Raw genomic sequence first — 21619 nt, forward strand, 5'->3', positions numbered from 1 at the left:
TGGAGAAGAGAGGAGGGGATAGGGTCAAGCGGGCAGGTTGTTGGGCGGCCGGCCGTCACAAGACGCGAGATTTCATCTGGAGAGAGAGGGGAGAAAGAGGTCAGAGCACAGGGTAGGGCAGTGTGAGCAGAACCAGCGGTGTCGTTTGACTTAGCAAACGAGGATCGGATGTCGTCGACCTTCTTTTCAAAATGGTTGACGAAGTCATCTGCAGAGAGGGAGGAGGGGGGGGGCGGAGGATTCAGGAGGGAGGAGAAGGTGGCAAAGAGCTTCCTAGGGTTGGAGGCAGAAGCTTGGAATTTAGCGTGGTAGAAAGTGGCTTTAGCAGCAGAGACAGAGGAGGAAAATGTAGAGAGGAGGGAGTGAAAGGATGCCAGGTCCGCAGGGAGGCGAGTTTTCCTCCATTTCCGCTCGGCTGCCCGGAGCCCTGTTCTGTGAGCTCGCAATGAGTCATCGAGCCACGGAGCGGGAGGGGAGGACCGAGCCGGCCTGGAGGATAGGGGACATAGAGAGTCAAGGGATGCAGAGAGGGAGGAGAGGAGGGTTGAGGAGGCAGAATCAGGAGATAGGTGGGAGAAGGTTTGAGCGGAGGGAAGAGATGATAGGATGGAAGAGGAGAGAGTAGCGGGGGAGAGAGAGCGAAGGTTGGGACGGCGCGATACCATCCGAGTAGGGGCAGTGTGGGAGGTGTTGGATGAGAGCGAGAGGGAAAAGGATACAAGGCAGTGGTCGGAGACTTGGAGGGGAGTTGCAATGAGGTTAGTGGAAGAACAGCATCTAGTAAAGATGAGGTCGAGCGTATTGCCTGCCTTGTGAGTAGGGGGGAAGGTGAGAGGGTGAGGTCAAAAGAGGAGAGGAGTGGAAAGAAGGAGGCAGAGAGGAAAGAGTCAAAGGTAGACGTGGGGAGGTTAAAGTCGCCCAGAACTGTGAGAGGTGAGCCGTCCTCAGGAAAGGAGCTTATCAAGGCATCAAGCTCATTGATGAACTCTCCGAGGAACCTGGAGGGCGATAAATGATAAGGATGTTAAGCTTGAAAGGGCTAGTAACTGTGACAGCATGGAATTCAAAGGAGGCGATAGACAGATGGGTAAGGGGAGAAAGAGAGAATGACCACTTGGGAGAGATGAGGATCCCGGTGCCACCACCCCGCTGACCAGACGCTCTCGGGGTGTGCGAGAACACGTGGGCGGACGAAGAGAGAGCAGTAGGAGTAGCAGTGTTGTCTGTGGTGATCCATGTTTCCGTCAGGGCCAAGAAGTCGAGGGACTGGAGGGAGGCATGGGCTGAGATGAACTCTGCCTTGTTGACCGCAGATTGGCAGTTCCAGAGGCTACCGGAGACCTGGAACTCCACGTGGGTCGTGCGCGCTGGGACCACCAGAGTAGGGTGGCCGCGGCCACGCGGTGAGGAGCGTTTGTATGGTCTGTGCAGAGAGGAGAGAACAGGGATAAACCGACACATAGTTGACAGGCTACAGAAGAGGCTACGCTAATGCAAAGGAGATTGGAATGACAAGTGGACTACACGTCTCGAATGTTCAGAAAGTTAAGCTACGTAGCAAGAATCTTATTGACTAAAATGATTAAAATGATACAGTACTGCTGAAGTAGGTCAGCTGGCAGTGGGTGCGTTGTTGACACTACACTAATCAAGTCGTTCCGTTGAGTGTAATAGTTTCTGCAGTGTTGCTATTCGGGGGCTAGCAGGCTAGCTAGCAGTGTTGTTTACGTTACGTTGCGTTAAAAGAACGACAATAGATGGCTAGCGAACCTAGAAAATCGCTCTAGACTACACAATTATCTTTGATACAAAGACGGCTATGTAGCTAGCTAAGTAGATGATATAGAGGACAGTATATACATATACATATGAGATGAATAATGTAGGGTATGTAAACATTATATTAGGTAGCATTGTTTAAAATGGCTAGTGATATATTTGACATCATTTCCCATTATTAAAGTGGCTGGAGTTGAGTCAGTGTGTTGGCAGCAGCCACTCAATGTTAGTGGTGGCTGTTTAACAGTCTAATGGCCTTGAGATAGAAGCTGTTTTTCAGTCTCTCGGTCCCAGCTTTGATGCACCTGTACTGACCTCACCTTCTGGATGATAGCGGGGTGAACAGGCAGTGGCTCGGGTGGTTGTTGTCCTTGATGATCTTTATGGCCTTCCTGTAACATCGGGTGGTGTAGGTGTCCTGGAGGGCAGGTAGTTTGCCCCCGGTGATGCGTTGTGCAGACCTCACTACCCTCTGGAGAGCCTTACGGTTGTGGGCGGAGCAGTTGCCGTACCAGGCGGTGATACAGCCCGCCAGGATGCTCTCGATTGTGCATCTGTAGAAGTTTGTGAGTGCTTTTGGTGACAAGCCAAATTTCTTCAGCCTCCTGAGGTTGAAGAGGCGCTGCTGCGCCTTCTTCACGACGCTGTCTGTGTGAGTGGACCAATTCAGTTTCTGTGATGTGTATGCCGAGGAACTTAAAACTTGCTACCCTCTCCACTACTGTTCCATCGATGTGGATAGGGGGGTGTTCCCTGCGTGTATGTGTATCGTATAATCAGAATTGTCTGTGTCTGTATCCCGAGGCAGGCTGTGTCCTCCAGAGTAGAAGCTGCTCAGTCATTCATTTGACTCACAGGCCCTGGTACGGCACACAGTTACTGTTTAAGAAGTTGTTCTATAATGCTGCTAATGTAACTGGGTGTGGCTGTGTGTTTGACCTTATCAGCCCTGCAAGGTTCACATGTAGTTTTATGTCTCTCTGTTATGGCTGTCATTCCAGGTCAGGTCCCACCACTCTCTGTAATGAGCCCTCAGGGAATGTGTGAATGTGTGAGTGTGTGTGTGTGTGTAGGTGTGTGTGGTGTGAGGGCCAAATGAGCTATGGTGATAGAACTGTGGAAGGGTAAATCCTCAGAACATATACTGTATCTATCTATCTGGGTCTTTAGGGTTCAACGTTCAGATCCTTACAGAAATGGAACGGCTCGCTTAGCCTCGCAAGCAATGCAGGCGTCTGTCTGTCTGTCTGTCTGTCTGTCTGTCTGTCTGTCTGTCTGTCTGTCTGTCTGTCTGTCTGTCTGTCTGTCTGTCTGTCTGTCTGTCTGTCTGTCTGTCTGTCTGTCTGTCTGTCTGTCTGTCTGTCTGTCTGTCTGTCTGTCTGTCTGTCTGTCTGTCTGTCTCGCTCTGTCCCCCTCTCAAACCTAGATGTATTTACATGATGCAGACAGCTCTATGCTACTGATATATTGTCGTTTGTTACAGTTCCATTTCACACTCCGTAATTCGGTGTAATTCAGTAGGCTTTGTCTGCAGCTTTGGTCAGCAAAGTTTTTCTGTTACTGTATCTCTGCTATCCAGCCTGGTTTGCTGAGTCATTATGCCCTGGTTGTATTTGTGGGTGTAGCGTTTAACTATTTCAATCTACTTTGAGCATATTTGTCCAACGTAGAGAGCTATTTACCAAGCATACAGAATCTGCCTGTATGTCATCGTCAGTTGTCTTCTTTTCAACTCTGTTTCATCTCTCCTGTGTATGGCTTGTGTGAGGCTGCAACTCAGTCATCAGAACCGTATGGGCCTCTTAGAGTCAGACCAGATCAGGTTACTATAGAGACCCTGGCCAGGTCATGTTACTATAGCGACCCTGTGAACAGACGGAGAGTGGAGCAGAGGGGTGCGGAACAATACTGCACTGTTTGCCTGCCCCACTGGCCCCTGTGTGTGTCCGTGTGTCCGTGTGTGTGTCCATGTGTGTGTTTTCCCTTCTCCCACTAGCCTCTCTAACTCCACCTACTAAGTAATTGAAATCAGTCCTTGGTCTGCCTCGCAGCTACCTTGCAGATGTATGTGTGTGCGTGTGTGTGTGTGTGTGTGTGTGTGTGAGAGAGAGAGAGAGAGAGAGAGAGAGAGAGAGAGAGAGAGAGAGAGAGAGAGAGAGAGAGAGAGAGAGAGAGAGAGAGAGAGAGAGAGCGTTTCCAGGGTCAGGCCCCTGATCTCCCTCCCCCTCACTGTAATTGAAATCATTCCTTAGTGAGTCCCAATCAGGGACTCACTTTATTGTGCTGCTCTAAGGGGAGCGCTCTGAAGATAGAGTAGGGGTGTACAGTAACCCTATGTTATAGTCTCATTAATTGTGTGTGTATGTGCGTATGCGTGCATGCGGTTGTGTGTGTCCAGAGGTAGAGTAGGACTGTGTTTTTACTAATGTTTTTATAATGGAAGGAGTAGTGGGGGAGGCGAGGCGAGCTAATTTGATTGTAATTGATTCCATAACTGGAGGTCTGCCTGTAAGGTTTAGTCACTGGTTACCCCTCCCCCTCCCCCCGGCCTCCTATTCATTAACTATACACTCATGAAGCATTCTTTCCGTCTCAACTAGCCTGTGGAGACTTCACCTCACAAAGTTGACTTTCTACAGGTCATAGACGCCTGGACATTACCAGTGTGTACAGATCTGGGAACAGACAGTGTGACAGGCTTGTGTGTCTGCACGTGCCATCGTGAAATCAAGAGAATAGTAAGATCGCAGGGTTATCCCTTGTGACTGAAAACAGGGTCAGTTGGCAATGGTGTTTTTTTCTGTCAACGTCCTCATGCTTTTTTCCTGCACTGTCCATACTCCTTCTAAACCTCTGTATGAGTGTGTGTGTGTGTGTGTGTGTGTGTGTGTGTGTGTGTGTGTGTGTGTGTGTGTGTGTGTGTGTGTGTGTGTGTGTGTGTGTGTGTGTGTGTGTGTGTGTGTGTGTGTGTGTGTGTGTGTGTGTGTGTGTGTGTGTGTGTGTGTGTGTGTGTGTGTGTGTGTGTGTGGTATACTCACACAGTAAAGATATTCCCTGGGTAATCCTCTTCACGTCCCATCTCTCCCATGAAAATGAATTTCTGCTATTCTCTCCTTCTCTCCTGCTGTAAATCCCTAGTCTGGTAATGGCTGAGGTATTTATGTATAGCTGAGAGGATACAGCTCTGTCACAAGTTATACAATACAACCGTGTGGGAGAATAAGAGTAATGGGATTAAAGATGCCAGCGGGGAGAATATGACCGTCCATTGTGAGGATGCATCATGGCTACCTTGTATGAGTCTCGCTGATTGTCTATGCAATACTGTGACGTGTGATCGACGCCTGGCGCTTCTATCACAATAGAACCAGAACGATTCGAATGGCCTTGGTTCTAGATTGGAACGGAACTCAGGAATCTATTCTTCTGGACAAAAGTAGTGCACTACGTAGGGAATACGGGCGCCGTTTGGGATGCACTTTTCAGGACTACCATCTAGGCCTTAAGCCCTTTTGCCGGACAGCCTGTCTGCCTGTCTGGTGGAGTAATCGGCTTGGGAGCCGGCTGCAGGGGACAGGACAGGTCAGCTGACCACTGTGGGTAGATTAGAGCGGTCACAAGGAAGGCAAAGAGGCTTACTGTAGCCACAGGAGCCTTGCCTGCCGCTCCCTCTCTCTCTCTCTGTTTCTCTCTGTGATTCTTTCTCTCTCTCTGTTTCTTTCTCTCTCTCTCTCTCTCTCTAACCTCTGTCTCACATTCTCTTTGTTTCCTTCCCAGTGTTTCTCTCTCATTCTCTCACTGCCTGTGCCTGTCCCAGTTTTCCCCTTTCACTCTCTGTGTTTGTCCTTGTCTGCCTTTTCATCTAACTGTCTGTCTCTCAGCTATTTATCTGCCTCTCTCTACCTCCCTTACCTCTCTGCCTCTCTCTCCCTCGCTCTTCCTCCTTCCCTGCCCCTCTCTCCCTTGCGCTCTCTCCATCCTGTGGTTTTTACTATGAAAACACCATTGCGTCATTCACTGGCGGATGAGTCAAGTTAATCACTACTGTATCTGTCTGTCTGTGCCTCTGGTCCTTACAGCTGAGACAGAGACAAACAGCCAGTCTCATGGCCAGTAATGACTGAGCTCTGTCATTGGTTTTATGTATCATATACTGACACCTGGTGGTGGAGGAGACACAAGTTGCCACAAACAGACGCTGTGTTTTCTTTTTTCACTGCCTACACACAATACCATATAATGTCAAAGTGGAACTTCTTAGAAATTAACTGGACAAAAATATAAACGCAACATGTAAAGTGCTGGTCCCATGTTTCATGAGCTGAAATAAAAGATCCCATACATTTACCATACGCACAAAAAGCTTATTTCCCTCAAATTCTGTGCATGCATTTGCTTACATCCCTGTTAGTGAGCATTTCTCCTTTGCCAAGATAATCCATCCACCTGACAGCTGTGGCATATTAAGAAGCTGATTAAACAGCATGATCATTACACAGGTGCACCTTGTGCTGAGTACAAAAAATGTGCAGCGTGCAATTGGCATGCCGACTGCAGGAATGTCCAGCAGGGAATGTAATGTTCATTTCTCTACCATAAGCCGCCTCCAACATGGTTTTAGAGAATTTGGCAGTACGTCCAACCGTCCTCACAAACGCAGACCACGTATAACCACACCAGCCCAGGACCTCCACACCTGGCTTCTTCACCTGCAGGATGGTCTGAGACCAGACACCCGGATAGCTGACAAAACTGAGGAGTATTTCTGTCTGTAATAAAGCCCTTTTGTGGGGAAATCCAGTGGGTGGGCCTCGATCCCAAGTGGGTGGGCCTGTTCCCTCCCAGGCCCATCCATGGCTGCACCCCTGACCAGTCATGTGAAATCCATAGATTAGGGCCTAATTCATTGATTTATAATGACTGATTTTCTTATATGATCTGTAACTCAGTAAAATCATTGAAATTGTTGCATGTTGCATTTATATTTTTGTTCAGTATAATGAACAATTTAAGTTGAGTCAATAAGTATTCAACCCCTTTGTTATGGCAAGCCTAAATAAGTTCAGAATTAAAAATGTGCTTAACAAGTCACATAAGTTGCATGGACTCACTCTGTGTGCAATAATAGTGTTTAACATGATTTTTGAATGACTACCTCATCTGTACCCCACACATACAATTATTACATACATACATACAAACAATTATTTGTAAGGTCCCTCAGTCGAGCAGTGAATTTTAAACACAGATTCAACCACAAAGACCAGGGAGGTTTTCCAATGCCTCACAAAGAAGGGCACCTATAGACATTGAATATCCCTTTGAGCATGGTGAAGTTATTAATTACACTGAAAGCTGTACCAAAACGCCCAGTCACTACAAAGATACAGGTTTCCTTCTTAACTCAGTTGCTGGAGAGGAAAGAAACCGCTCAGGGATTTCACCATGACAGCAATGGTTTAATGGCTCTAATAGAACAAAACTGAGGATGGATCAACAACATTTTTGTTACTCAACAATACTAACCTAATTGAGTGAAAAGAAGGAAGCCTGTACAGAATAAAACATATTCCAAAACATGCATCCTGTTTGCAACAAGGCACTAAAGTAATACAGCAAAAAATGTGGCAAAGCATGAACTTTTTGTCCTGAATACATCGTGTTTTGGACAAATCCAAAGCAACACATTACTGGGTACCACTCTTCATATTTTCAGGCATATTGATGGCTGCATCATGTTGTGGGTATGCTTGTAATCGTTAAGGACGGGGGAGTTTCAGGATAAAAAAAGAAACGGAATGGAGCTAAGCACAGGCAAAATCCTACAGGAAAACCTGGTTCACTCTGCTTTCCACCAGACACTGGGAGATGAATTCACCTTTCAGCAGGACAATCACCTAAAACACAAATCTTCACTGGAGACGGTTAATGTTGGCCTGGTTACAGTTTTGACTTAAATCTACTTGAAAAGCTATGACAAGACCTGAAAATGGTTGACTTGCAATAATCAACAACAAACTTGACAGAGCTTGAAGAATTTTGAAAATAATAATGGACAAATGTTGCACAATCCAGGTGTGGAAAACTTTTAGAGCTGTAATCACTACTAACGGTGCTTCTACTAATGATTGACTCAGGGGTGTGAATACTTATGTAAATGAGATATTTCGGAATACTTTCTGAAGGCACTGGGGTGCCATTTATGGACGCAACCCCTATCCAGCAAAACGCGTAAAATGGGTTGTTGCGATTTACTAGTCATAAACTCAGTGGTTAGAGGGTAGAGGAGATCAACTCTAGCTCGTGTCACAGCCCTCACATCTGTACGTCTACCAGCTACACCATTAGACACCTTGGCATTGGTTCCACTGTCTAGCCCTCCATATATCTGTCTCTCTCTCTCTCTCTCTCTCTCTCTCTCTCTCTCTCTCTCTCTCTCTCTCTCTCTCTCTCTCTCTCTCTCTCTCTCTCTCTCTCTTTCTGTCTGTTATCCATCATTCTTTCCCCCTCTTTCCCCCTGTCTCATTCCTTCAGAGGGAGTTATGGAGGAACAGAGAAGAGAAGGATAGAGTAGAGAATGATCCCTTCTCGCTAAGTTTCAGTCATCAGTCATCACTATGGTCAACACCCACCCAACACACACCACACACAACACACACACACACACACACACACACACACACACACACACACACACACACACACACACACACACACACACACACACACACACACACACACACACACACACACGCACGCACGCACGCACGCACGCACACACACACACACACTCCCCCATATGCTGCCCCCCCCTCTTATTAGGGAAACTACTGAGATGGATGACAGAGCAGTGCGTGTGTGTGTGTGTGTGTGTGTGTGTGTGTGTGTGTGTGTGTGTGTGTGTGTGTGTGTGTGTGTGTGTGTGTGTGTGTGTGTGTGTGAGCGTACATGTAGGGGGCCTAACAACTGCTGCCATTGCAGATTGTCTCCATTTAAATCATAATCCCATTGCTTTAGCTGATGGATTGGATTGAAATCTCTGTAAAGGAGCTGTGCAGTCCAGTATTGATTGTTGGGAATCGACGGGTTTACAGGAAATGAAAGAGCCATTTTAGGATTACTGGAGTTTTAGGCACAACATAATCCCCATGGGAGAGTCAACAATAGAGCACTGGACTAGTGGAGGGTTAAGGCTGAGTGGACTGCTGAGTATCACACAAACATGCCAATCAGAGGGACCCAGAGCCCACCAGACAACACATTAAACACAGGCCAATGGATATTTACAAGACACTGGAGTGAAACTGTGGGCCCGCATGTGTTTTGGTCTAATAAACGATGTATGGGTTGGTGAGAGAAGTAGGAATGTGTCAAGGTTTCAGACATGTGGTTCAGATTTGACACTGGGTATGTGCCAAATGGCACCCTATTCCCTATATATATATATATACACCGTATATGGAGCCTGTTCAAAAGTAGTGCACTAACAGTATATTGGGAAGAGGGTGCTCTTTGGGACACTGACTGACATTCTTGTACATGATGTTTTCTCTTCCTCTTCTTCTCCCAGATCCATCTTCAAACTACATGAGACAATTGGAGACCAAGGTCAGCATCCTAGAGGATGACAACAAGCAGCTGCTATCACAGGTAAAACCCTGCTGCTGTTTTATTACCATGGGGAAAACGATCGCCCCTCCGTTGATATTCTTCTCTCTCTTCGCCCTCTGTCTCTCTCTTACTTTCTCCCCCTCTCACTTTCTCAAACCCAAGCTCTCCGGTGGGAGAGACAGAGGAAGCAGCAGAGACACGGGTGTATTTTTCAACGTATAAATAGAGAACGTGAGAGATGAAAGAGAGCGAATAGCGAAAGCTAAATATTGCAGAGTAATCGAGTACACAGGGGAGATGGGGAGGAGAGAGAGAGCTTCTACCTGCTGGGATGATAGGGTTAATTGAATAATTCAGTATCACAGGGAAAGTGGTCTTCAATAATGGATTGGGTTAAAACAATGGGAGGGCAGGAGAAATCACACATGGACTGAATGTTTCATGGCTTCTCATTGTCATTCTGTCTGCCGTCTGATTTCACACGAAAGGAATCGGTGAAGAGCAACAACACACACACAGACAAACCGATTCTCAGTATCTCTACCCTCTACTGGGAGATCCTAGAACACACACACACACACACACACACACACACACACACACACACACACACACACACACACACACACACACACACACACACACACACACACACACACACACACACACACACACACACACACACACACACACACACACACACACACACACACACACACACACACACAAATGGACACCTACACACTAGAGTAGAAGGGAGTGCAGAGTTAGTGCAGAGTTTTACTAACATTGTAACAATCAGAGAGAGCATCATTATGGCATCAGCTAGAAGTGTAGGCTGTGTCCCAAAATGCCACCCAATTGGCCCTGGCCAATAGTGCACTTACTGTAATAGGGAATAGGGGTGTCATTTGGGATTCAGTTATGAGTGTCCTGTTGATGTAGACATATCCCCATATATACAGCTCTGTGATTACAACATCCTTCACTATGGAGACGGTACTGTAATCCCACTGAGCCAATCCCAAATGAGCTGTAAGCACACGACACCAATCAGAACAGAGCGAGAGCGAGAGACTGAGCGAGAAGGTCCATGTCGTGACACAAACACACTCCAGAAAAGGGGATTACACAGGGCATTTGTGCTGCTCCAACGGCCCCAAAGACGACGCGCTTACCGCTCTGTGTGTTGGAGCTGACAACATGTTGATCTCTCATTCTGCACTCCACACAAAGAGAACATAGAACACTGAAAAAGAACACAAAATCCATCCCCCAGGGTAGCAGGTAGCACAGACCAGTCAGGGAGTCTAACCATAAGGTGTGTGTGTGTGTGTGTGTGTGTGTGTGTGTGTGTGTGTGTGTGTGTGTGTGTGTGTGTGTGTGTGTGTGTGTGTGTGTGTGTGTGTGTGTGTGTGTGTGTGTGTGTGTGTGTGTGTGTGTGTGCGTGTGCGTGTGCGTGTGTGTGCGTGCGCGTGTGCGTGTGTGCGTGTGTTTTTTCTTTTCGAGCTGAACTGAAGGGTTGCTGTTAGCGTCAGATAAATGCAAAATAACACTGAACAGATACCGATGTCCGAATCAAATGAAACATTCGATGCCTGGTTTGCTTTCCTTACGTGGCCCAGAGGGTAAAACAGACCGTGTGGAATCTAGATCAACGAAACTTTATTTTAAGTGCATCTAAAATCCCAACACATTTCAAATGAAAACAATACAATGAAAGAAGTCAACGCAAACCAGAAGCAATGAACGTGTAAAAGGAAAACTAAGGATGTCTTCAAAGAGTAAAATCACCGGTTAAAAGACACACCGTTTAGAGTGAGCTCATCTAGTGACCTCACACACGTACATAGAAAGAGGCCACACCGCTCCAAAGTCTGCTGTACAGTTTTATCTCCAAGGGAATTGATTTGATTTGATTTATCCACTAAAACCTGTCTCGTCTCTGTTGTATTACCTTGTCCAATGAGACAGACACAGATATGTGACATATGTAAAGGCAGGAGGGAATGTTCATTGACTTTTTGGACCCATCTAATGTCACAGTGACCTGAGGCAGAGAGATTGCCATTTACTGAATGCCAGACAGGAGGATTCAAAACACATGCTGGCCACTTTCACTGATATACAGGGTATAAATGAACTGAACTGGCTGAACAACTGCTGTTGCAAGGTTGTTCAGAAGGAATCCTCCTTCTATCTCCAGAGGAGATCCAGAGGAGATCGGCAGCACATATTCTGTTCTTTGCCTTCTGTGTGTACTTTTCCTCTAAATGTTCTCTCTCTCTCTCTCTCTCTCTCTCTCTCTCTCTCTCTCTCTCTCTCTGTATCTCAGCAGGCTAACAGTGGTGATCTGAACAGTCTGAGGAAGGGTCTGTCTCTCTACCACTCTGAGTCTCAGCTCTCCTCTCTCACACAGTACCAGCAGGACGCCGTGCAGAATGTACGTATAGTTTTCTAAACCACTCCTGGTGTGTGTGTGTGTATATGTGCAGGGATCTAGAGTGCGACCAATTTGTTCGCATATGCAACAAAATATTCTGCTGGCGACCTGCAGTTTTAGTTTGGGATCACCTGTGCAGCTAGAAAAATGTGTAATGGAGTCCTCTCTCTCCCTCCACGACTGCTTGCTTCCAGTTCCTGGGCCACACACACCAAGTCCCGCCCGCTGTCACTCAAGCAGGCAGCACACAGTTCCTCCACTCTGTTTATTCTCTCAGCATGCACATACACGGCATGACCAAAAGTATGTGGACACCTGCTTGTCGAACTTCTCATTTCAAAATCATGGGCATTCATATGGAATTGGTCCCCCCTTTGCCGCCACAACATCCTCCACTCTTCTGGGAAGGCTTTCCGTTGGATGTTGAAACATTGTTGCAGGGACTTGCTTCCATTCAGCCTCAAGAGCATTAGTGAGGTCAGGTACTGATTTTTCGATGGGGCTGATGTCAGGGCTCTGTGCAGGCCAGTCAAGTTCTTCCACACCGATCTCAACAAACTATGTTTATATGGACCTCGCTTTGTGCATGGGTTCATTGTCATGCTGAAACAGGAAAGGGCCTTACCCAAACTGTTGCCACAAAGTTGTAAGCACAGAATTGTCTAGAATGTATGCTGTAGCTTTAAGATTTCCCTTCACTGGAACTAAGGGGCCTAGCCCGAACCATGAAAAACAGCATCAGACCATTATTCATCCTCCACCAAACTTTACAGTTGGTACTATGCATTCGGGCAGGTAGCGTTCTCCTGGCATCCGCCAAACCCAGTTTTGTCCATCGGACTGCCAGATGGTAAAGTCTGATTCATCACTCCAGAGAACACATTTCCACTGCTCCAGAGTCCAATGGCGGCGAGCTTTATATCACTCCAGCCGACGCTTGGCATGGCGCATGGTAATCTTAGGCCGCCCCATGGGTCTCCCGGTCGCGGCCGGCTGTGACAGAGCCTGGACAAGAACCAGGATCTCACAGCTAGCACTGTGATGCAGTGCGATGCAGTGCCTTAGAACACTGCGCCAGCCCTGGAGATTTTATACACCTATCAGCAATGGGTGTGGCTGAAATAGCCGAATCCATTCATTTCAAGGGGTGTCCACATACTTTTGTTTATATAGTGTATCTTCTTCCTAAACAAGAACGACGCTGCTTTCCACATTGCTTCTAAATATGAATCCAGTTATTTTTCTTTATCATACTATTCGTTTGTGTATCTTGATCTCTGCAAAATGTTAGTTAGTCTAAGGAAGCTGGCATGTTTCAAACATTATGCTAATGCTATTCGCTAACTAGCTAAATGCTGGTGGTGTCAATCAGCACGTTGTTTGTGCAACTTACTACAATTTGTGCCTAAATGTAACATCTGTTCAAACGTCACGAGGGTCCCCTGGGAAACACTTATCAACACTTTTGTTCCTACCCTGTCATAACTCCTACCTACAAACAACACCAACCATAGAATTAGAATAATCAATCCAACAGTTCACCAAAGTGTTTTTATCTGTTTTGGAAGACAAATCGCAATATTTGGTTGAAAAATCACAATTCTATTTTTTGCCAATACTGTGCAGCCCTACTAACTTTATCTATATATGCAAACACTTGGGTGGTTGAGGGGCAGCTCTCAGAGCTGTGGGGGGGATCTTGGATGGTTGGTAGCCTGGCGGTTGGGAGCTTGGGCCGGTGGTTGATGAGTCGCTGGTTCGGGTCCCCGTTTTGACTTGGTGGGAGATCTGTCGACGTGCACTTGAGCGGATTGCTTGGCCCTGGTTGCTCCTGTGGGTCGCTCTGGATGGGAGTCTGTTAGATGACTGAATGTAAGGTAAATGTTGAGTGGGTTCACTGCAGGTAAATAAAAAATAACAATACAAAAAACACACAAAGGAAAGGAAATGTGCTGTATTTTTCACGAGATGTGCTTCAAAAGTAATTAGGATTCATATAGGCCCGTTGTAGGATGTCCAGGGCTGGCTCAAGGCATAAGAGATGTCCAGGGCTGGCTCAAGGCATAAGAGATGTCCAGGGCTGGCTCAAGGCATAAGAGATGTCCAGGGCTGGCTCAAGGCATAAGAGGTGTCCAGGGCTGGCTCAAGGCATAAGAGGTGTCCAGGGCTGGCTCAAGGCATAAGAGATGTCCAGGGCTGGCTCAAGGCATAAGAGATGTCCAGGGCTGGCTCAAGGCATAAGAGGTGTCCAGGGCTGGCTCAAGGCATAAGAGATGTCCAGGGTTGGCTCAAGGCATAAGAGATGTCCAGGGTTGGCTCAAGGCATAAGAGATGTCCAGGGTTGGCTCAAGGCATAAGAGATGTCCAGGGTTGGCTCAAGGCATAAGAGATGTCCAGGGCTAATTAGGATTCATATAGGCCTGTTATCTGAATCAATGACAAAATATTTCTGGTGCTCTTAGATTTTATGTGGCGCTCCTAACTTTTGTAAGTTTGGAGCACCAGTGCTACCAATGGACATTTTTTCTCTCCAGAAATGAGCTGGTCTGTGGCTGACCTCAGTATCACTTCACAGACCTGCTTTCACACACTTCACTTCCAAACCCTCTCCAGCACCTCCACATTTAAAGGTGTATCATCACACTTTGCAGTATCGAATGTCAGCCTCCAGTAATATGCACCTTCACTCCAGCCCCGCCTCTTCCATTTTCCACCCTGAGTCTAAGATTTAAGAGACAATAACCTCAGGTCTTTCATATAAACACAAACTCAGACTTTACCCAATAACCCTGAGTACTAAAGTAGACCTTACAACAACAATACCTCATGTTAACCCTACCTTCCAACCCCCTCACACTGTTTACCTGTCTTTGATTCTCTAACCCAGCCTTGAGCTGGAGACTGAATCTGGAGTCTTCTCTCTCTTTCTCTCTCTCTCTCTCTCTGTCTCTCTTTTATACCCCCCTAGTTTCACCACCCCTCTCTGTCTCAAATCCAGTCTTTCTTCCATTCTACTCAAGCTCTCTCTTTTTCCTTATTGCCACCTACCTCTCTCTTGTCTCCATCTCTCTCTCTCTCTCTCTCTCTCTCTCTCTCTTCTACAGCCCTGAGACTTCACCTGTCTCTCTATTGGGTCCGTGTTTAACCAGAGGACATCACCCCCCCCCTCCTCCCCCACCTGGCCCTGCTCTTGACAGTGGAGAGAAGCATTTCAGGTTTAAAGCTATTTTTATGCAGTTGTAGACATTTTGCCACAGGGCATAGGGAAAACGTCTCAATGTTATTTTAAAAAATCATGAAATTCTGCTAATTTTTCCATGGGGAAGATATGTATATTTTTTTTTTGCAGTTTTAAAGCTAACTTACTATAATTCTACCCATTTTGCCATGGGGTGAAATAATTGCTGATGCACAACCAAATTTCGACTTTGCACCTTGTCTATTCTATTATTCTAACTCTCAACAGGAAGTTGGGACCTCACATTTTTTTAAATAAAACCTAGCAGCCTGGATATCTAAGCGACTGGTCGCTTTATACCTGAAGCCACCTCTGGACATCTCTTATGCCTGAAGCCAGCCCTGTACATCTCTTATGCCTTGAGCCAGCTCTGGACATCTCTTATGCCTTGAGCCAGCCCTGGACATCTCTTATGCCTGACGCCAGCCCTGGACATATCTTATGGCTTGAGCCAGCCTTGGACATCTCTTATGCCTGAAGCCAGCCCTGGACATCTCTTATGCCTTGAGCCAGCCCTGGACATCTCTTATGCCTTGAGCCAGCCCTGGACATCTCTTATGACTTGAGCCAGCCCTGGACACCTCTTATGCCTGAAGCCATCCCTGGACATCTCTTAAGCCTTGAGCCAGCCCTGGACATCTCTTATGACTTGAGCCAGCCCTGGACATCTCTTATGACTTGAGCCAGCCCTGGACACCTCTTATGCATGAAGCCAGCCCTGGACATCTCTTAAGCCTTGAGCCAGCCCTGGACATCTCTTATGACTTGAGCCAGCCCTGGACATCTCTTATGCTGACTCTACACTCCAAGACTGCTTCCATCACGTGGACTGGGACATGTTTCGTATTGCGTCAGATGGGAATATTGACGAATACGCTGATTCGGTGTGCGAGTTCATTAGAACGTGCGTCGAAGATGTCGTTCCCATAGCAACAATAAAAACATTCCCTAACCAGAAACCGTGGATTGATGGCAGCATTCGCGTGAAACTGAAAGCGCGAACCACTGCTTTTAATCAGGGCAAGGTGTCTGGCAACATGACTGAATACAAACAGTGCAGCTATTCCCTCCGCAAGGCTATTAAACAAGCTAAGCGTCAGTACAGAGACAAAGTGGAATCTCAATTCAATGGCTCAGACACAAGAGGCATGTGGCAGAGTCTACAGTCAATCACGGACTACAAGATGAAATCCAGCCCAGTCACGGACCAGGATGTCTTGCTCCCAGGCAGACTAAATAACTTTTTTGCCCGCTTTGAGGACAATACAGTGCCACTGACACAGCCTGCAACGGAAACATGCGGTCTCTCCTTCACTGCAGCCGAGGTGAGTAAGACATTTAAACGTGTTAACCCTCGCAAGGCTGCAGGCCCAGACGGCATCCCCAGCCGCGCCCTCAGAGCATGCGCAGACCAGCTGGCCGGTGTGTTTACGGACATATTCAATCAATCCCTATACCAGTCTGCTGTTCCCACATGCTTCAAGAGGGCCACCATTGTTCCTGTTCCCAAGAAAGCTAAGGTAACTGAGCTAAACGACTACCGCCCCGTAGCACTCACTTCCGTCATCATGAAGTGCTTTGAGAGACTAGTCAAGGACCATATCACCTCCACCCTACCTGACACCCTAGACCCACTCCAATTTGCTTACCGCCCAAATAGGTCCACAGACGATGCAATCTCAACCACACTGCACACTGCCCTAACCCACCTGGACAAGAGGAATACCTATGTGAGAATGCTGTTCATCGACTACAGCTCGACATTCAACACCATAGTACCCTCCAAGCTCATCATCAAGCTCGAGACCCTGGGTCTCGACCCCGCCCTGTGCAACTGGGTACTGGACTTCCTGACGGGCCGCCCCCAGGTGGTGAGGGTAGGCAACAACATCTCCTCCCCGCTGATCCTCAACACGGGGGCCCCACAAGGGTGCGTTCTGAGCCCTCTCCTGTACTCCCTGTTCACCCACGACTGCGTGGCCACGCACGCCTCCAACTCAATCATCAAGTTTGCGGACGACACAACAGTGGTAGGCTTGATTACCAACAACGACGAGACGGCCTACAGGGAGGAGGTGAGGGCCCTCGGAGTGTGGTGTCAGGAAAATAACCTCACACTCAACGTCAACAAAACTAAGGAGATGATTGTGGACTTCAGGAAACAGCAGAGGGAACACCCCCTATCCACATCGATGGAACAGTAGTGGAGAGGGTAGCTAGTTTTAAGTTCCTCGGCATACACATCACAGACAAACTGAATTGGTCCACTCACACTGACAGCGTCGTGAAGAAGGCGCAGCAGTGCCTATTCAACCTCAGGAGGCTGAAGAAATTTGGCTTGTCACCAAAAGCACTCACAAACTTCTACAGATGCACAATCGAGAGCATCCTGGCGGGCTGTATCACCGCCTGGTACGGCAACTGCTCCGCCCTCAACCGTAAGGCTCTCCAGAGGGTAGTGAGGACTGCACAACGCATCACCGGGGGCAAACTACCTGCCCTCCAGGACACCTACACCACCCGTTGTTACAGGAAGGCCATAAAGATCATCAAGGACATCAACCACCCGAACCACTGCCTGTTCACCCCGCTATCATCCAGAAGGCGAGGTCAGTACAGGTGCATCAAAGCTGGGACCGAGAGACTGAAAAACAGCTTCTATCTCAAGGCCATCAGACTGTTAAACAGCCACTACTAACATTGGGTGGTTGCTGCCAACACACTGTCATTGACACTGACCCAACTCCAGCCATTTTAATAATGGGAATTGATGGGAAATGATGTAAATATATCACTAGCCACTTTAAACAATGCTACCTTATATAATGTTACTTACCCTACATTATTCATCTCATATGCATATGTATATACTGTACTCTACATCATCGACTGCATCCTTATGTAACACATGTATCACTAGCCACTTTAACTATGCCACTTTGTTTACTTTGTCTACACACTCATCTCATATGTATATACTGTACTCGATACCATCTACTGTATGCTGCTCTGTACCATCACTCATTCATATATCCTTATGTACATGTTCCTTATCCCCTTACACTGTGTATAAGACAGTAGTTTTGGAATTGTTAGTTAGATTACTTGTTGGTTATCACTGCATTGTCGGAACTAGAAGCACAAGCATTTCGCTACACTCGCATTTAACATCTGCTAACCATGTGTATGTGACAAATACAATTTGATTTGATTTGATTTGATTTGATTTGCCCGAAGCCAGCCCTGGACATATCTTATGCCTGAAGCCAGCCCTGGACATCTCTTATGCCTTGAGCCAGCCCTGGACATATCTTACGCCTTGAGCCAGCCCTATACATCTCTTATGCCTTGAGCCAGCCCTGGACATCTCTTATGCCTGAAGCCAGCCCTGGACATCTCTTATGCCTGAAGCCAGCCCTGGACATCTCTTATGCCTTGAGCCAGCCCTGGACATCTCTTATGCCTTGAGCCAGCCCTGGACATCCCTTATGGCTTGAGCCAGCCCTGGACATATCTTATGCCTGAAGCCAGCCCTGGACATCTCTTATGCCTGACGCCAGCCCTGGACATCTCTTATGCCTGACGCCAGCCCTGGACATATCTTACGCCTTGAGCCAGCCCTGGACATCTCTTATGCCTGAAGCCAGCCCTGGACATCTCTTATGCCTTGAGCCAGCCCTGGACATCTCTTATGCCTGAAGCCAGCCCTGGACATCTCTTATGCCTTGAGCCAGCCCTGGACATCCCTTATGGCTTGAGCCAGCCCTGGACATCTCTTAATACCTGAAGCCAGCCCTGGACATCTCTTATGCCTGAAGCCAGCCCTGGACATCTCTTATGCCTGAAGCCAGCCCTGGACATCTCTTATGCCTTGAGCCAGCCCTGGACATCTCTTATGCCTTGAGCCAGCCCTGGACATCCCTTATGACTTGAGCCAGCCCTGGACATCTCTTATGACTTGAACCAGCCCTGGACAGCTCTTATGCCTGAAGCCAGCCTTGGACATCTCTTATGACTTGAGCCAGCCCCGGACATCTCTTATGCCTTGAGCCAGCCCTGGACATCTCTTATGACTTGAGCCTGCCCTGGACATCTCTTATGACTTGAGCCTGCCCTGGACATATCTTATGACTTGAGCCAGCCCTGGACAACCCTTATGCCTGAAGCCAGCCCTGGACATCTCTTATACCTTGAGCCAGCCCTGGACATCTCTTATGACTTGAGCCAGCCCTGGACATCCCTTATGCCTTGAGCCAGCCCTGGACATCTCTTATGCCTTGAGCCAGCCCTGGTCACCTCGTATGACTTGAGCCAGCCCTGGACATCTCTTATGCCTTGAGCCAGCCCTGGACATATCTTATGACTTGAGCCAGCCCTGGACATCTCTTATGCCTTGAGCCAGCCCTGGACATCTCTTATGACTTGAGCCAGCCCTGGACATCCCTTATGCCTTGAGCCAGCCCTGGACTTATGTCTTGAGCCAGCCCTGGACATCTCTTATGCCTTGAGCCAGCCCTGGACATCTCTTACGCCTTGAGCCAGCCCTGGACACCTTTATGCCTTGAGCCAGCCCTGGACATCCCTTTGAGACCACTAATTAAATTAACATCACTCCTTTCAGAAGGGCAAAGACTCCCTCTGTTCTTTCCCTCTCTTTTATCCTGAAATGTTCATCCCCCTTTCCAGCTCTCACCTTGGCATGGAGAGGAGAACAGGGGGAAGGAGAGGAGAAGAGGGTAGGGAGAGTGCATATGAGATTGGGAAGGAGAGGAGAGATGTGAGGAAGGAGGGAAAAGAGACTAAAGGAGAGAGGTGGGGAGAGAGATAATAGAGAGGGAATAAGGAGAGAGATGAGAAGAAAAAGAAGAGTCTTGTTTAGCTAATCAGTATTCTGATTGGTCGTGATAAAAGACATCTAGAGTCGTCATGGTAACCACGAACCACTCAGGTACTCTTCATCCACAGGAAGGAGAAAACAATTAAGAGTGTGTGGCATGAACTACAGCCTGCGTGTGTGTGTGTGTGTGTGTGTGTGTGTGTGTGTGTGTGTGTGTGTGTGTGTGTGTGTGTGTGTGTGTGTGTGTGTGTGTGTGTGTGTGTGTGTGTGTGTGTGTGTGTGTGTGTGTGTGTGTGTGTGTGTGTGTGTGTGTGTGTTCTGGAGTGAGAGACATACATACTCTAGACCCCTGTCCTGATTAGCATGACTTTGAACTCTCAAACACACAGGTGATGCCTTGAATAATGCAACTCTCTCTCTCTCTCTCTCTCTCTCTCTCTCTCTCTCTCTCTCTCTCTGTATCTCTGTATCTCTCTCTCTCTCTCTCTCTCTCTCTCTCTCTCTCTCTCTCTCTCTCTCTCTCTCTCTCTCTCATTTAACCAGGTAAGTTGACTGAAAACACATTTTAATTTACAACAACGACCTGGAGAATAGTAGAATAGTTACAGGGTGTAGGAGAGGGGATGACTGAGCCAATTGGAAGCTGGGGATGATTAGGTGGCCATGATGGAATGATGGCCTGATTGGAAATGTTGCCAGAACACTGGTGTTACAGTTTTTCTCAATTGCTAAGACACAATTTCTGAAACCTTTTTCTGCTCCATTTCCTGAAAACATTAAACACAAAACCTCATCTTCAAGCACTATTTACATAACCTCTGACTCCTCTTGCAAAATGAAACATTCGCCTGTGTTCAAAATCAAACACTGCTCTCAAATCATAAACAAAGTGATCAAAATGATATACACTCTCAAGCAGTCAGTAAACAATACACCGAAAAATAGAAAACACATTGTTCAAAACATACAATTCTCAGGGAGAAGTACATTTTTAATCTTAAGAAATATTCATATTTTTCCGTCATTGTCTTTTGATGAACGAAAACATGTTCTATCATAGTAGCTCAAAATTGATCAGAAATTACTACTCTGCTTTGCTCTTTGCAATTCAATTTTTTGTTCTTCCTCCTCCTTGTACCCCTATTTTTAGAGTACTGTACCCTGCATCTCACAAACTTGTCCTTTGTCTCTGTGATACTGTAATTCGTGTTCTTTGTTGATATGTACCTGCAACCAGTCAAAATCTATTGAGCAGTCAGTACTGTTAATAAATGGAAAGCACCATGTTCAGGGCCATACAATTTGACCATTGTACAGTATACAGCCTACAATGCACTGTACTACAGTATCCATTCTCAGACTTTCTCCTTCCCAACTTCAACAACCTGTTTGCTCTCTGAACTGGCTTATATTGGTTGTGTCGCATCATTTGAAACAGGTTAAATCAATTTTGAGTGGTTGTGTCAATGACATCAATGACATGTGTTCTCTATTTGTATTTGATTGTTGCTACTTGTGTTTACCAGTATGGATGACAAGTGCATTAGAGTGCCGAATGTGTTTTGAGAACGAGAATGTGTTTAGAGTTTTGCTGAAAAGTCTAAGTGAGATCTGCTATTTGTGTTTTACCAAGTGAAATGGTTTAAGGTATTGACAACAGACTGCATAATTAGCTAAATGAGTCCAGGCAACAGAACTTTACTCAGCCGAT

General features: G+C 47.0%; 1 protein-coding gene across 2 annotated transcripts in view; it reads left to right on the top strand.

Annotated features, from left to right (window-relative positions):
* Window positions 1-21619, top strand: part of ccdc85ca (coiled-coil domain containing 85C, a) — a 71096-nt gene that overhangs the window by 42692 nt on the left and 6785 nt on the right. Inside the window, exons 2-3 of one of the 2 annotated variants that reach the window (XM_046307679.1) lie at window positions 9350-9429; window positions 11729-11833. In XM_046307679.1, coding sequence (XP_046163635.1) covers window positions 9350-9429; window positions 11729-11833 — 185 coding nt within the window. Of the gene's footprint in view, window positions 1-9349; window positions 9430-11725; window positions 11834-21619 lie in introns of both variants that reach the window. The other variant, XM_046307678.1, reaches the window with a different exon arrangement.

The sequence above is a fragment of the Oncorhynchus gorbuscha genome, linkage group LG17 (genome assembly GCF_021184085.1).
Source record: "Oncorhynchus gorbuscha isolate QuinsamMale2020 ecotype Even-year linkage group LG17, OgorEven_v1.0, whole genome shotgun sequence".
In the NCBI taxonomy this organism is placed as follows: Eukaryota; Metazoa; Chordata; class Actinopteri; order Salmoniformes; family Salmonidae; genus Oncorhynchus; species Oncorhynchus gorbuscha.